Source organism: Periplaneta americana, chromosome 16, assembly GCF_040183065.1.
Source record: "Periplaneta americana isolate PAMFEO1 chromosome 16, P.americana_PAMFEO1_priV1, whole genome shotgun sequence".
In the NCBI taxonomy this organism is placed as follows: domain Eukaryota; kingdom Metazoa; phylum Arthropoda; class Insecta; order Blattodea; family Blattidae; genus Periplaneta; species Periplaneta americana.
Genome location: NC_091132.1, coordinates 60162677 through 60180465, shown reverse-complemented (window position 1 = coordinate 60180465; position 17789 = coordinate 60162677). Strand labels below are relative to the sequence as shown.

The 17789-nt window shown below is 34.6% G+C and overlaps 1 protein-coding gene across 6 annotated transcripts in view; it reads right to left on the bottom strand.

The window, feature by feature from the left end:
• The window catches only part of garz (Sec7 domain-containing protein garz), a 91423-nt gene that overhangs the window by 56783 nt on the left and 16851 nt on the right, over positions 1–17789 (bottom strand). For 5 of the 6 annotated variants that reach the window (XM_069849348.1, XM_069849352.1, XM_069849350.1 and 2 more), the window contains exons 7-17: positions 15939–16104; positions 14450–15148; positions 12352–12599; positions 9997–10174; positions 7889–8004; positions 7612–7747; positions 6113–6270; positions 4001–4203; positions 1788–1911; positions 1365–1573; positions 266–502 (exon numbers count right to left, since the gene is read on the bottom strand). In XM_069849348.1, coding sequence (XP_069705449.1) covers positions 266–502; positions 1365–1573; positions 1788–1911; positions 4001–4203; positions 6113–6270; positions 7612–7747; positions 7889–8004; positions 9997–10174; positions 12352–12599; positions 14450–15148; positions 15939–16104 — 2474 coding nt within the window. The remainder of the gene's footprint in view (positions 1–265; positions 503–1364; positions 1574–1787; positions 1912–4000; positions 4204–6112; positions 6271–7611; positions 7748–7888; positions 8005–9996; positions 10175–12351; positions 12600–14449; positions 15149–15938; positions 16105–17789) is intronic. The other variant, XM_069849351.1, reaches the window with a different exon arrangement.

Below are 17789 nucleotides of genomic sequence, written 5' to 3'. Positions count from 1 at the left end.
ATGCCTTTTGTATATCGATATGTCTTTCATTTCCCAACTGAAGTCCTCATATGGAGATAATAATACAAGCTGATATTGACTTTGACTGGGAATACCAATGAATGCTTCTGTACAGCCTCAGAACACTATCTACTTGTTTAAAGTATAATTTTCAACATTTAATTCTCACATATAAATCTCATATCACAAGTATGATGTAATAAACAAATAAATACTTTTAATTTATAAAATATACTGAGTAGATATTCAATATTTAAATACATACCTGAACCCTGATATCGCCTTCTGGTATATAGTAGTATCATTACTCTTGTCAAACACAAAACTGAGAGCAGCAACTGTTGGGCCCCAAATGAGTGAGAAGAGGTCGTGATCGTATAAACCATTAGGAGCATGTATGAAGATACCATCTTTGCTAGCTCCTCTTCGTAACAGCACCTTCCATAGATAGTTTTCCTTCACGAACCCTGTCTGTTCAGCAGGCATAACAATTTCATCAGATCTAAAACAAACCACATAAATGAAATACACATAAGCTGCATAATGACATCTCCTGCCTATTTTCTCTCATTCTCATGACAGCGCTCAAATTAATGGACAGGAGAAACACACTGCTGTAAGTGAAATGATAACAACCAGTTTTTTAAATATAAGATATCTTCTTGATTGCAGAGGCACCGTAATCTTCGCTCCTTCCTGAAGTTCATATCTTAGGAAATTCTCCAAACTGCTTTGTATAAATGTGGCCATGTTACAGATAAATAATTACAAGTGCAGACAAATGTACAAAAACCATACCAAAAATATTCAACCAACTTCTCACAGAAGCCAACTGCTGGTAAGTCATAGCTATTTACGATACAGGACCATTATGTAGAACTTAATATGTGAGCATGGAGTTTAACTAAATGAGCAACAGAGAGTTTAGTTATCCATGTGAGCATGTTGAGTTCTTATAACGGTTGTGTATTGTATAACGTTTTGTGGTATTTTGAATCGTATATCTTAAGAGAAAATAAATTAATAATTGTATTTTGCATGTTACTGGAACAGAAATTATTGAGAATTTGTACATATAGTAACAATTCAGAATTGTCTTAATCAGTTACTATGATGGAAAAAAAACACCATAATCAGTTACTAGGGTAGGAAAATAAAACAAAATACCATATAGTTATTTACGTGTAAAATAAAGGTGCTAGTCCCTTAAATGTAAAATAAAAGGTGCTAGCCCGTTAAGTCATACTTTACTTACATAGATGCATCTCTGTTAAACAACCTTTACAATTCAAAATGCCATAAAATATTTAACAAGAACGCAAAATTTGACACACATTATACTATTTTATAATTAGTCTACTCACTTAATGGCATTGTAGATATCATCTAGCAATTCCTGGTCAAAATCTTGTCCACCATTCACTTTCTTGAGGTTTCTTTTGAATTCATCTACAGTCATGGGGATATTCTGTCGTTTTACATTGTAATTATGTTGATCTACATTTAGCATAATAACAGCATATGCTAAAGTAAATGCTGCATCAGCATCAGCAAATGGTTCTCCATTTTGTTTCTGAAAGAAAAAAGTGCATGTAAAATGACGCTAAAGCATAAAACAATAATCTGTCACATAATGCAATATTTGGCATTGAAGATAGAAGTTACCATTCTAAATTACATCTGAGCTAAAAAGTGCTCTACGTGTATCAGACCTAAATTACAGCATGCATTTTGATTTTGTACACTTCAAATAACGACTACAGTATGATTAAGTTTAAGCAACATACATGCCAATGTTCAGCGAAGTGTTCCATGATGAGTGAAATGAGTGGGGCCTCACCAGGCAGTCGGAATGTTTCAAGGTATAATCGCAAAGCCTCATCAATTCTCATTTCAGTAAAATCAAATGATCTACAAAGAAATGAAACCAACACAATTTTTAATAATGAAGTCATAAATAATATGTTCAAATATTTACATTACAATAAAATCACAATGTCTTGTATGAACAGTAAATAATGCTTTATAAATCTCTACAATAGATTTGTGAAACTTATTATTGCTTACTGTACATAAAATTATCATTCTAAATAATTCATGCCAACTTTAATGAAACTAAATGAACATGATGTACTTGTTTTGTATAAATATTTGTTCAAATTAACCTTGCAAGAAAATATGAATTCTAACGAGTTTCTTCATGGACCATCTTTATAATTTACAAATATTAGTTAAAGCAACTTGTCAAGGCTATATAGGGTGAGTCATACATAATTATTATGTGCTATAAAGTATTGCAGAGTATTCTATACACCAAAACAAACATATTTTGTCATATAAACGTATGCTGATACTGCACTGTTATCAAGATATGGCAACATTGCATTATTTCAAAGCTAGTCTACCAATTACCCGTGGCTAAAATCGAAACTAATAATCGGTATTGTTTTGTGGTTAAAAAGAGATGTATTCATAGTTGGCCATGTCTTGTTGATTTTCCTCTGAAATTTGCTTCTTGATAAATCCACCTCTAGTCATGATCTTCTAATGACAAATTGTAGATTCTTGACACCCATCCACTTGAATTTAGAAATAATTCCTCTGATGGACGTAGCTTTTCTTGTTTAAAGTGAGTTAAGGATTACTTACATTAAAAAAAAAAAATGAAAGAGGACAAATACAATGCACTAGTTATCCTTAGTATTAATCAGAATTGCTGGAATATAATTTATTGGTCTATGACGACTTTTATTTATTTAAGTAGTTTATTTTACGACGATGTATCAACAACTCAGGTTATTTAGTGTCTGAATAAGGTGAAGGTGATAATGCCGGTGAAATGAGTCCGGGGTCCAGCACCGAAAGTTACCCAGCATTTGGTCAAATTGGGTTGAGGGAAAACCCTGGAAAAAACCTCAACTAGGTAACTTTTCCCAACTGGGATTCGAACCCGGGGCACCTGGTTTTGCGGCTAGACGTGCTGTTACTCCACAGGTGTGGACGTCTATGACGATCTAACTAAGCAATTTTCTAGTCAAAAGTCAAGATATCGAAAGTGATAGTTTAGGTATTTTGGTCACAGCATATTGTAAGCCAATATAACTGACCTGGTACACATGTGTGTCTATTATGGTAGAAGTTTATTATTTAATTATGTACTGCAATCCATGTTCATCTTCATAATGTTTAAATATATGTGCGTGCATATGAAAAGGGACAACTTGGCAGCTTCTAGTTTAAGACATACATAGTGATTTGAGCATTATCAGTTGATGTAGGACCTTAATATTTATACAGTTTATTGCTTAGGATGTGATCATATCAAAGGTATAGAAAAAATTCCCCAGTTTGAATCCTCCCCCCCCCCTTTTTTTTTCTTTTTAAGATTATATCTGAAACAAGAAGCTGTCAAATGGTCCCATTTCACATGCACGAACACACCATAAATAAAACAGCTTAACAATTCTTAATGAAATAAAAAGTACTAATTTTTTTTTTTTTTTTTTTTTTTTGGCCTACTCTACTGCTGATGTCAAACAACTTTAAAACGCATTTATCAGTCTATTTTTATTAAACATTACATTAAAGTAGTAAACATAGTTATTAATGAATAACTTTTAAACTGTCTTAGCCCTCAAAAAATTTAAATTTAGAATATGGGATTGCTTGAGGAAAAAATGGCATTTACTTTATAGATTAGAATAGCCAAAGCTTAAAATTCGCTTCTGATCATAACAAACGTCAAGTTCTCTTCTCTTTGCTTGATGATGAATTAGATTTAATCTCCAAATTATTACACTTTCATAAAAGTTCCACTTACTTAATATATTAAACTACTATTTTAGGAAAAATCCTCTAGAATTACTTCCCCTACCAATACTATGAGAGAAGATCATCTTTTCAAGAGTGAAACAATGCATCCATTTGAAATTTTAGCATAATACAAAAGTATTAATTAATAATATATAAGAAATCATAATCATATCTACACACAACTCACTTAACAAAGCTCTCCAACACTGCCAAATTGGTCCTGTTACTAACGTATTCTCCAATCATTTTCTTGTCCAATCGTGGGTTCTCTCGTAGAAAGTGCACAATTTCTTGTGGGTCAAGAGGTGTTGACAAAAGGTGATGCTCTTGTAGAAATTGAATACCCTTCTTTGGTTTTGAGTTAAAATGTTCTGAGCCTGTGGTAAGAAGCTAGAACATACAATGATGGGTTAAGTCTTAATAAGGCACATCATAAATTCAAACAGTTCTGCACAACATTCGAAAGAATTTGGTTTGATGCATAACACATTATACAAGTGTCATAAAACTTCCTGAATTAATATTTACAATCAAATTATTATTACCAAGTTCCTATGTATATAATTGAAGACATATGTAAAACGCCCTATCCCACAAAATTGAAAATTTCCAGGTTAGTCCTTATATCTCTTCGCTACAAGGGATACTATTTACTATATCCTATCGAAGTTCTTGTGTTTATTGCCTGTTCATATAGCATTTTTAAAACTCGATTTTTTTCCTCTTTTAAGTAATGAGGGTTAGACCGTTTTTGCGCACATGTATAGCCTTCAAGATCTCCTAAAATTATATAAGTATGGTAATGTTTATTTGCTTCAGTAAAAATGCTGTCTTTTAAGGTAAGCATTCACTACATCGTATCGCATGCATCGGACAAATCGCACAGATCGGAAAAAGACTATCTTTGCTGTAATTGTTATGTAACCGCGTTCACTACATCGTATCGGACGCATCGCCTCGTGGCAAATCTGTCCACATTTCTCAGATGGGCAACTTTTCCGATGCGTGCGATCATGGCCTTCTTTAATAAATCAATTTTAATTGGTCAACTGTTACTATTATGTTATGCCATGTTCAGTGTCGCGCCAAAATGGCAGACGAAAAACTTATTTCGCGTGTAGAAAATTGCGAAGAATTATATAATTTGAGGCGTTCCCATTACAGTAATCAAGTCGTTTCTTGCAAATATATTATGTAACCAATATTTCTTTCGTTTCTTCCTCTTTAATTAAGACGCATGAAGCAATTACAAATTCTTATTCACTAATAGACGTAATTAATAGACCTAACCTCAACTCCTCTGCTTTCAGTAATGTCAACATCGCACGAGGTCATGTTTTAAACAGCTGATAGGGAATCCGATGAGCCTATGAGGTGAAGCCGTTACAGTGAACACACTGCACTTAAAATATCCGTTGTGTGTGATTCGTACGAGCAGTGTGATACGATGTAGTGAACGCTTACCTTTAAAGTCTGTTCAATATCTTTTTAATCCTGATGTCAACAAATGCTCATGTACATACAGGGTTAGTTAAAAGTCCTGCACTACCTAAATAACTTTTGAAGCATGTGGTTCAGTGACATGAAACTTGGTGTGTAGGGATAACCATATACTAAGAACTCAATAATGGTATTATCGAGTTTTTTCTACTTCGGAACTCCAACTTTCTTATTTTAAATGGAACAGCCAATATATTTTTTATTTTTATTTTTGAACAATGCTGCTTCCATCACAGCCATTACTTGCATATGAATACATTTTTTGTTGACATCGGGATGAAAATACAGTGCACATAAATAAATATCTGAACTTGTGAGTACTAAAGTGTTGTTCTCAAAACACAATTTAGCAAATATATATTCTGAATACCATTCGGGACAAAATACAAGGTGGAATAATTCTTCTTAGATTCTCAGCCAGGTGAGCTGGATAATTGCTTCCAACTCACTTGGCTGAGAACCCAAGAAGAATTATTTCTTATCAAAGTCGGGAAAGCCTCAAGTCATACAAAATACAAGGTATTCGTAATCCTAGCTTAGGCTAATAATTAAGCATATTTCTTAATTTTAGACAATGAATTATAATATTATTACGTTATAAACTTAGATTATTTGCTTTATTTTATTTATGGCAATATTCAATGGAAACGTTATTCTTCAAAATGTTCCATTTCTTTCATCATTTTATTTCAGTAACTTAAAGAATATATCAATATCTCAGCAGCAATACTGCTTGAATTGGTTTGTAAAGAATGCCACTCAAATTAACAAAACAAAAACTGCATCTAATTTCACTCACTTTTTTTTTATGTTTGATGGCCATCAGCTGTTCATGGGTGGGAATATTATCAGAGATACGCTGCCTTCCTGCACGTGGAATGTAACCATAAGTTAACATTGTTGTGACTCCAGCATCTGAATCAGCCTCTGACGAAGATGCCTTAACTGCACTGCTGTCTACAATTATTAGAGAGAGTAAACAATTTTAAAATTCAGGCTTCATGAGGTGTGTTTAGTTGTAGTAGTTTCTAGGTACCGATACTGTCTTTTCTACTGTGAATTTGTTTGGTGAGGGAAATGAAAAATGTAAATATAATATGACTTTTAAAATATTATAGCTTTGTTAGTATTAATATACTTTTGCAGGCTTGCAAGAAAATATTCCATTCCATTAGCCATTTAAATTCATACTCTATTTCTATATAAATAACAAAAGGAAATTTTCTATGCCTGTCACAAGTTTTCTGACCCAAACAATGCTAATATCATAAAATAACTATTCTTAGGAAAGAAATAAATGAAAATATATTGTGACAGCCGGGAAACAATCTCACGACCGGCAGAAGGAGGGCAAAGTCGGCCGTGGTTCGGCACAGAAGTTGCACCGCATCTGCTTCCTGGGGCATGTGCTGTGGCGTAGAGAGGAGAGAGATGGCGACCGCGGCAGTGAGGGGAGAAATCCAGAGAATTCGAGAGGTGCCATCTTTTGGACATCAGTAGAAATTTCCAGTATCATACTCTCTGGAAACTATGGTTTGGTTATAAAAGAAGAGAGGCAAGTGAGCGAGGAGCAGTTGTTGTTGTTGTAGTCGTTGGACAGCAAGCCAGCCAGTCTTGTGTAGCAGTGAAGCCAGCTTCGAGACCGGAGTTCGACTTGAGTGTGTCCGCAGTTGTGTGAGCGTCCGAGTCCTGAGTTCGAGTGCAGTGGACCGCAGTTGGGGGACCTGAGTTCGAAGTTCAGTGGACTGTCTCTGAAGGTCTGGGATTCGAGATACTGTGAACTCGAGTGACTGAGCTAGAAGAACTAGCCAAGGCAAACGAACTGTGAACTGAAAACTGACAGTTCTGTTTTGTAAATAGTGCTTTGTGAACATTAGTTAAGATTAACAGTTCATTGTTGTTCTCAATAATCCAAGTAAATTGTCATTGTCGTCTGTGGAGTGCAATAACGAATACTGTGTTACTGTGTGGAGTGGAAATCCCATTGTTGACGGGAGTATTTAAACTAAATTATTGAAAGTGACTATTGTTGAAACAATAAAATTTCATTATTGTTTTGAATTAAAGTTACAATATAATATTTATCCAAACACAATGTGTTATGAGAAACATGTAAATTATTTAAAATAACCTCTGAACTGAAACTGCAATGACTATCTATTCAGAATTGTTTCATCAGAATGGAGAAAAAAGATGGTGATGGAAATCAAAAATAAATGTTATCAGAAATAACTCTTGCCCTTCAACTTAAAGTTGCCACTTCTGTACATTTTATGCTGTAATTTCCATCTTAATTACCTAAAGCACGTTTATCCTCTTGTCGCTCATTAAGTATCCGACTGTGGCAATGTCCTTCAATGGAGTCTATGATTGTTAGCAATGCATCCAGTGAAAGCAGATGTGTGTTGTACAAGCCAGACACAGGAAATGCGTTCTGAAATATATAATACAAACATATTCTGATAGAAATGTTAAGCTAGTAAATTAATTTGAAGGAAAAATAGTCAGAAGATCTCAAATCTCAAATTTTGACAAAAGTAAAAACTGACTAATGATTTAATGTAAATAATCTCACCTTGGATAATAATTTTGTTAGATCTTCAAATAAATTTGGACAATAAAGATCGCAGTCATAGTTGAGATAGAGTTCAGTTACGAAACCTGGAATTCTCCATAGCTGCACCACGGAATCTGAGAACAGAAAATTACTGTTACAAATATTTATTAAAATTCTGCACAAGTATTCATTATAATAGAATACAGACACAAATATAAATTCAGATAGTAATACTACAACTGAGAGAAAAGAAGAAGAGGAAAATCATTGCTGAAGAAACTACTAAAACTGTGACCTATTATAATAAATCTCATCTAAGCCTTTTAAAGTGAATAAAAATAAGTTAACAATGCTGGAATGATAATAAACCCTAATAATAAAGAAAAACCTATCCTCCCTCCAATCCTTCTATACATCACAAAGACAATACTGTAAGTGATCAAATGTTGGTATCTCTGGTGAAAAATCACTAACTACAGTAGAACCCCATTCATTCAAACTAAAGGCGGCAGAGCTGTTTTTGATAACATATTTTTCAGATAATACATAGGTACTATATTCGGTAGTGAAGGAAGATGTTACTGCATTAATATATAATTATTAATAATTCTAAAAGTGAATTGGAAGAAGTACAAGAAGTTGCAGGAAGAGCAATATTGGAATTATTACTAGCAAAGTGAAAAATGCAATATGATGCAACATAAAACAGGTTTATGGAATGGTGGAAGGTAAAGAATAATGTTCAAGTAAGTACAGAGAAAAAATTCTTCCCACTCATTCAGATGATGTCTAACCCTAATTTATTTCCCGTAAATTATGGTAAATCTATTACCAGCAGTAAAAAGTTATTGTTATTAATGAAATAACTGTTGAAGCAATTAATTTAATTTGTGTATTTTTCTTGTTTGAATGACTTTATGATTAGTTGTGATTGCGGCCATGTGGGAAACAACTGACAATCAGTGCAAACAATTGAAAGTAAATGTTAAAAATACTTTCTGCACTAGTGTTAAAAGTACTTTTTTCATGCTACCGTAAAATAGTAAATTTTTAACATGCTTGCAAACTGTTAAAAAGGTTTACTTTCAGAAAAGGTTGCCTAAAAATATAATTAACGTACAAATAAAATCATGTGATGACTGTTGAAACTGAGCACCACTGTATGGTTTTGATTTCAAATAAGGTTAAAGATCAATTAATTTTTTGTAATAATTATATTTCATTGCATCATTCCTGCATAAATTGACTTATAAATACGGAACCTGGGAGAGGGGGAGAAATCCAAACAATAGTTTGGAGAAATTGCTGTAAAATTCTTACAATAGTTTAAGAGAAATGGCTATATGCAGACAGATGCCATGAAGAAAAGGATTATTTACAACAGATTTTGAAATCAGAAAACTGTTTCCTGTAAATAGGATTATATGACTGGTAATGTAATTGATAGCACTGCTCCACGAAAATGAGGTCAGTATAACCAGTGTGAACATAAGGAGGACAGATGAACCTGCACATAAACAGGAACAATGGGAGTCTAAGGGGGAACACACAAAAACTTTAAATATAATCTAATAATTTTATTTAGAGTTCAGTCTAATTGACTTATTACAGTTCAAAATCAATAACACTTGCAAATGTAATGTTCATTGCATATTATACAATTGAAATGCAAACGTTTTCGCCCTTGGGCATCATCAGGCATTTGACTCACAATATCTTATACAATTTTTACCATATCTTTGCTTTCACACCAAAGATATGGTAAAAATTGTGAGCCAAATGCCTGATGATGCCCAAGGGCGAAAATGTTTGCATTTCAATTGTATAATATGCAATGATCATTTACATTTGCAAGTGTTATTGATTTTAAACTATGATGTGTCAATTAGACTGAACTCTAAATAAAATTATTAGATTATATTACATTATATTGACTATCGGAATATCTCTATCATCATGCTTACTAAGACACAAAAAGTTAACAAAATCTGTGACACAGCTAAAACAAAATACTCTCTGAATTCAAGGAAGGAAACAAACAGCATAACAATAAAGTGTAAAATATTCTAAAATAACATGTTTTTTTTACATAGATTTTAAAAAAATTCTACAATGAGCAACCTTACCTAGAGCTATTTCTTTTTGTTCGTATGTAATTTTTGGAGAGTCTGAGATGATGATGTCAATTACTCTAGTGAGGTAGAATTCTAGCTGAAACTTCAGATGAGTCCGCAAACTCTCGAAAAGGAGGAAAGAAACTTGGAGATCTGCTGCAAATATTGACAGTCGTTCTGAGTTCAGCAACTGCACAAAGAAAAACAATGAATGGTTTGAGGAGTAACACAGTACAATAATAGTGTTCTCTTAACTATAATAAGTATCATATTAGCAAACCACGAACTGAAACAAATGTATGAATAAAGAAATATGAATAAGAAATAAAACATATGAAATATATCAACATGAACAATTTTGCATAGGATTTCATTTTTATTCCTGTACAAACTTTTTGACAGTCATAATTAGCATGACATTCCAATATTTAAAAGGTTTGTTATTTTACTATTATATACTATAATAAACAATTATAATGGTTCTCAAGAATTCTCCTGCTATATTACAAATAATTTTAAACTCATTTTTGAAAATCTCATGGATAAATTCCTCAATTCATTTGTCTAAGTTGCAATCTGAAATTATTATGTTGTTGTTTTCAAATGACTGTAGCTTGGTTTCACATTACTAGTCCCATAACACACTACAACGAGAAATATGTAATGCATTTGTCGAGCTATGGAAAATGCTTTCCTTTAGCACAGAGTAACACTCGAAACAAGGCATAGTTGACATTGGTCGGATAGTGAATTTTTGAAAACATAGCTACCCCACCATCTGTATTTTCTGCTCCCACAGGTAACATAACATAATTGTAGCCTATAAAATTTATATTACGTGAATGAAATTAAACAATTAATAGAAAGTCACATTTTCAAATTTATGTAACTTTATTTCTATCAGCGTATACCAAACCTGAAGACCTTGTATAGTATTATATACAAGGTCTTTGATCAAACTGCCTTCTGTATGATGTAATAAAATTTGTGTTTTAATTATCTATACAGAGATGGCTCCACTGTGTAGAAACATATTTCTCGCTGTAGTATGAAGACATAAGCATTGCTAGCTGTCTCCACACATACTACATAGTTCATATTTCTCGCTGTAGTGCGTTATGAGCCTTAGGCCCGGTTTCTTCAACCTTTGTTAAAATGCACCTAACATAGCGTTAATTAACTGTAAGTGAAAAGTATGAATTGCTGTTACAAATATTGCGTTTCTTCAACTTTACATTTCACATTTTAACATTCTGTTTGTTAACTCTCTGTTAGGACCAGAGATTCTAGAGTTTAACCATAACCTATAAACAAGTATTGGCTCACTTCTGTTTTCTGAACTCTGACAATTGCGATTCTCGCTTGTTTCCATTGTTTGATTCAGAGAGGATAGAAGTCTTTCTATTCTCTCAGATTTGATTTCTGCTTCTTTCCTCGTCTGTATCACAATAGCATGGAGCGGCGTATTGGTATTGCTGTTATGAAATGGAAAACACTGGAACAAAAAGAAGTCATGGGACTAATTTCGAAAGAAATCTTCTGCTGGAAATTATTTCGCAGTATAAACCAATTAATGAGAATAAATAAACAAATGGACCTAAGTTGAAAGCGAAAAGTGAGGCTTGGCAGAAAATAGCCTATACCTTTGTATGAACTTCTGGTCTGTCAAATCACAGAAATCATCCGCTCTGTTTATGTATTCATGGATATCATTTTCTAAATAATCCAAATATATAAGCTCAGCATCTAATGCACCAGCCATATTGGATACTTCTATGCTAACAGAGAGTTAAATGATTTAACTGCATGAAATTGGGCAGTTAAATTAACATAGGTTTTAACAGCCTGTTAGTACTAACAGTAGTTGAAGAAATGCTTCAACTGTTAAGTTTACAGTTAAAATGGAATAACACACTGTTATAATTTAACAAAGGTTTAAGAAACTGGGTCTTAGTTCTCGTGTTTCCCAGTAGAGTTCTGCCAAATCTTTTTGGTCCTTTTTCCCTGGGTCCAGTCATCTGCATGTAACGGTGTTCCTTGTTTGGAGCTACATCCTCTCCACAAAGGGAGCAGCTTGTATCAAATTATTTCCATTCCTTGAAGATATTCATCTAAGCAATTGTGGTCTGTTTCCAGTATGAAAAGTGCTACTGCAGTTCTTTGTTGAACCCAAGTGGACAGGATTATACGTCCAATACTCTAGTCACTAGATCACCATGGCAGCCACATTAAAATTTGTATACATATAAATCATTCATAAACAATAATAAATACAAGAATTTGGATTTAAAAGAATTCAAAAACTCGAAACTATTATCAATTTCCAGTCAGATTTACTATTAACAGAGAAAAAGGTATACAACTTACAGAGAAAAGGTTACGGCACAATTCGTCCTTGACCAAACTCAGCAGAGAGTTGTACTTCCCAATGCTGTCAGCTCCGATCTCGAGTGCCACAGTAAGAAGTGTGAGCCCCATGTGGATCATTGTCTCTGTGTTTTGTTTGTCCAGAGGGTTGCAGAGTGAGATGAGGAACCTGAACAGCTCTCGAACACACACCACTCCATATGGGACCAGCGGCTGCGAACCTGAACACGTAGGCATTGCCACTGTGGCTGTGGTAAATAGAAAGAGGAGCAGAGTAAGGAGAAAGAATAGGGTAAGGTTTCAAGAAGACGCCATTTTGAGTAGGATGAGCACAGTAAGTAATTAATAATGTTCCTTCATTCTTAGTAACTTAAAAAAAAATAATTTTCCTGGAAAATCTGCTACTGATGAAGATTAAGTTCGAAGCAATTATTACTTGACTATAGATTGAACTGAATATCAATCACCTCCCTCAAATCCATTTTAATATTATCCTCCCACCTACGTCTCGGCCTCCCCAAAGGACTTTTTCCTGCCGGCCTCCCAACTAACACTCTATATGCATTCCTGGATTCGCCCATACATGCTACATGCCCTGCCCATCTCAAACGTCTGGATTTAATGTTACTAATTATGTCAGGTGAAGAATATAATGCGTGCAGTTCTGCGTTATGTAACTTTCTCCATTCTCCTGTAACTTCATCCCTCTTAGCCCCAAATATTTTTCTAAGCATCTTATTCTCTAACACCCTTAACCTTTGTTCCTCTCTCAAAGTGAGAGTCCAAATTCCACAACCATACAGAACAACCGGTAATATAACTGTTTTATAAATTGTAACTTTCAGCTTTTTTGAGAACAGACTGGATGACAAAAGCTTCTTAACTGAATAATAGCAGGCATTTCTCATATTTATTCTGGGTTTAATTTTCTCCTGAGTGTCATTTATATTTGTTACTGTTGCTCCAAGTTACAGTTCTTTCGTTTATGCGTTTTTTACACTTAACGATCGTATTTTAAACTCCAGAAGATATGAAATGTCATGTATATGTTCTAAACCAGATTTACTCGAAATTAAGTTTGCCATTCAAATGGAAGAACGCGAAAATACAGCCTGTGTTCATTGTTAAGATGTGTTCCACTTTCAAATTCGTGGAAATTCAAAGCTGCCCTTGCTTGCCTCCAACAATCTTGCTTTAGAAACAGTGAAACATTTCGTAAAACACTATGATGTAACTAAACAAATTATGGAACAATTATTATAATTTGAAGGCATAGTTTACAGTATTCCTCAAGAGCAACCGTCTAAAATAAGTGATTTATTGGTAAAGTAATCACACGCTATTAATTAATGAAGATCACGCAAGATAAGTCAATTTCGTAATTTTGTTTGAATTAGAATTTGAAATGTGATATATCAGTCAGTTTTCACTTTAAGCAGCTAAGATTTCCTACAAATGTCACATTCTTCAAGAATTTGTGTGTGTTTTATTTTTAAGTAGGTTATTTTACGACGCTTTATCAACATCTTTGGTTATTTAGCGTCTGAATGGGATGACGGTGATAATGCTGGTGAAATGAGTCAGGGGTCCAACACTGAAAGTTAACCAGCATTTGCTCATATTGGGTTGAGGGAAAACCCCGGAAAAAACCTCAACCAGGTAACTTGTCCCGACCGGGAATCAAACCTGGGCCACCTGGTTTCGCAGCCAGACGCATTAGCCGTTACTCCACAGGTATGAACCAAGAATTGAATTTGTGTTATAAATTTGGGTACTGTAGTACAGACTCAAAGATGGCTTAACTGTGAAGTTATACTGTAATTTTGTTTGTAAAAATGTTCCCAAATTAACTTAACTCGTTCTTCCCATACAGTATTTAAATCTATTTCAGATATTATTAAATGTCATTTCAGTTATGGTTTTCTCACTTGCGTGTTTTTTCCTTCAGAAACCTCCCCCCTCCCCATAAAAATGTATAAATGAAGTTTTACTGTGTAAATAAATTGAATACTTATTCACTGTTCCACTGTACATGAATATTCTACATTATACAGTCATTTCAAAAGTGTTGAATGATTAAAGACAGTCATTTACTCACCATCTTGACCAATTTCTTGACTCATAAACCGCACTCCTCTTGGATTTATGTACTCCTGACTCTCTGCCTGTTTCATATTAGTTCCCTCTTCTTCTTCAACGGTTAAAGACTGCGATTCAGTGCTTAGCTTAGAATCATCAGCAGAACTACTAACATTGTTTTCAGTTTCTGCACACTCTGACTCTGCCTTCACTTCTGATTGTGTCTCTAATCTCGTGTCAGTGGGAACCTCTTCTTCAACACCTTGTGTTAAAACCATAGGTTTACTGTCTTCTTGAACTCCCGTTAAACTGACATCCTCTACAGAACAAGTCTTACTCGACAACACTGAGGAACCATCTCCATCATCAAAAACTGAATTTTCCATATCTACGTTAATAACAACACAAGAACTAGACTGAGTGTCCTCATTTTCAGTAACAGATGGGCACCTCTCAGTGCCTGTAGAGTCTGGAGATACGTCTTCATTCTCAATCTTCCCACTGGGTTCTGATTGGTTGGTAGTTGCCACAGATGAATTTTCTTCTAGCCTGAAAGGTCTTGGTTCATCATTTGATACAGGAGTTTCTTGATGAATTGCACCTTGCATGTCTACAATATTTCCACCCGAGGAAATAGGTGAGGTTGACAGGCATGAGGGATGAAGATTTCCTGGTACACTTAATTTTTCAACTGGACTGGCTAAATCATCACTTATTGCTGAAAAAAAAGCAAGAAAGAGAAATTAATATCTCTATCATATTCTGGAAACTCTACTCATTACCTAAGAATCCAGCACGGCGTAGATATTTGTTCACCTATCTTCCATCTTTCTTGGTGGTCTTGTGCTTACCACGTTTGCTTCTATACTGAATGAGATTCAAACTTGCCCAAGAGCAACGAATTTTTTTGGATGAGAGATTTCAAAATATGGTTTTCTGTTGGAAAGACATAAAGCTGGAGATTCTATGTCATTCTAAATCTGTGGTATATATAAAACAACATTCGACTGTTATTATTAGAGGAGAAAAATTCATTCCAGTGCCGTGGATTGAACCTGGGTCCTTGGTTCTATGTACCAAGCGCTCTATCCACTGAGTTACGCCGAGTTCAATCCACATCACCAGATCGAATGTATAGGGGACACCTTAACCTTTTTTACAAATGAGATAGCAAATGGACGAGTGAATGAATAAATGAATGAATAAATTTATTTATTTTATTGGGTTATTTTACGACGCTGTATCAACATCTAGGTTATTTAGTGTCTGAATGATATGAAGGTGATAATGGCGGTGAAATGAGTCCGGGGTCCAGCACCGAAAGTTACCCAGCATTTGCTTGTATTGGGTTGAGGGAAAACCCCGGAAAAAACCTCAACCGGGTAACTTGCCGCGACCGGAATTCGAACCCGGGCCACCTGGCTTCGCGGCCAGACATGCTGACCGTTACTCCACAGGTGTGGACTGAATGAATGAATGAGATAAAGTTGAACAATAAATTGATTCACCTTGTGATTTGTTCTCCAAATGGTTAGAAGCTGCCTTCTCCCTCATTGTCTGCACCGAGTTGTCATCAGGTTTCTGAACTGGACGACTTGCCTTGGCTCGTTGTGAGTTCCGACTCTTGCGCTTGCCTCTCGAAGGATCCATTCCTCCTGTTCTCATCTTCAATTTCTACAAATTGCATATAATATACAATATCAATTTCTTCATGTACCAAAAAAAAAAAATATGTGATGCTATTTCACCAACAGAAATAACACATATAATAACAAGGATGAAGAAAATCAGAACTTCCTAATATTAGTTAATGATAACTAAAAGGTTCTGTTTCTTCTAATCTGTAACTGTAATAATATCAGTCGAAGTGGCAGAACTAATTATATAATTTCAACGTAATTAATTAATTTAAACTTCATTATATTTAAATGACAGTGAAGTTAAGCACACTACAATACCAGTGGCAGCCGCTCCTTATGTGCTGCAGTGCTGCAGCACACAGTTAATTTTCTGTCCCTTGCATAATCTTATTTTAACTTTCATTCATTTTACGCACTCCAATGTACGAAGAATCGGGAACTGCTATTGTCTATAGCTTGTGTGTTGTCTGCAAGTCCCAGTCGGTAATGTGTGCTGACTTCCTTATCACAATGAACAGCAGTGAAATGCAGCGAACCTTGCACATGCACACAGAACTTATATTCGCTTGATGTTTGACGTAATCTATGGTTTCCTATTATAAACAATGTGAGCTGCAAAAGCAAGCAGCGAGTTGAAATGGCTCGTTCGCATTGGTGTTTTATAAAATCTACAACCAATCAGGAATGAGTGACTATTTGTAGTTGGGTTACAATCTACATATAACGTGGACATTACGACATCTCTGAGGAGCTGTAGTGTACTATTTGTGAGTTTGTGTCTATTTTACAAGTCCTGATCACAGAATGTTGTTGTTGTTGTTTTCCAATCCCAGGCGTTTGACAATAAAGTCATTTGACCTCTTGCACTCCAATATTTTTCAAAGATATTATCATGACCAGCCACTGAAGCACAGATTTTGAGGTGTTCCGAATCCATTTCTTGGTTTGAGTTGCACAATGGACAGTTAGGGGACTGATATATTCCAATTCTATGCAGGTGTTTGGCCAAACAATCATGGCCTGTTGCCAATCTAAATGCAGCTACAGACGATTTTCGTGGTAAATCGGGAATTACTTAAATTGGCTACAACTTGCCATTTTTCACTCCAATATGAAATGAGTACCATTAAGGTAAAATTATCCGGAGGTAAAATAGTCCCCCAATCGGATCTCCGGGCGGGGACTACTTTAATGGTACAGAATCAACTAAACATCTTACAATGGAATGCTGGCGGTATAACATCAGCCAAGAAGACTGATCACAGAATGTAGGGACGACTATTTTATTCTTATGTTAATTATTAAACTTTTCTATAAAACTGAAACATATTGTTTATAAAATTTATTATTAGCTTATTTATATGTACTATATTTAATAAAATTCAATTGAAAGATCCTGTACTCCTATTCTACTCCTTCAACCTCAGACACATGGCCTGACTGCACCAGAATACTATTCGAATTTAAAGTTTTGGTTGCTGGTTGCCGACATGGAGGTGTTCAACTCCAAAGTATTTGACAGCTTCTGCAGCAATAAAAAGCGCAGCATGGACTTCACACTACGCCACTAGTGAGTAAGTAAACCAAATTTTGAAGACTTGTTTAAAGTGAATTTTCTATATTGTAGCACACTCATTTTCAGCCATGAGCCACCACTGTAAGATACAAGTAACAATAGTCATGAATTTCATGTTGAAGGTATACCGATAAGCTATCACA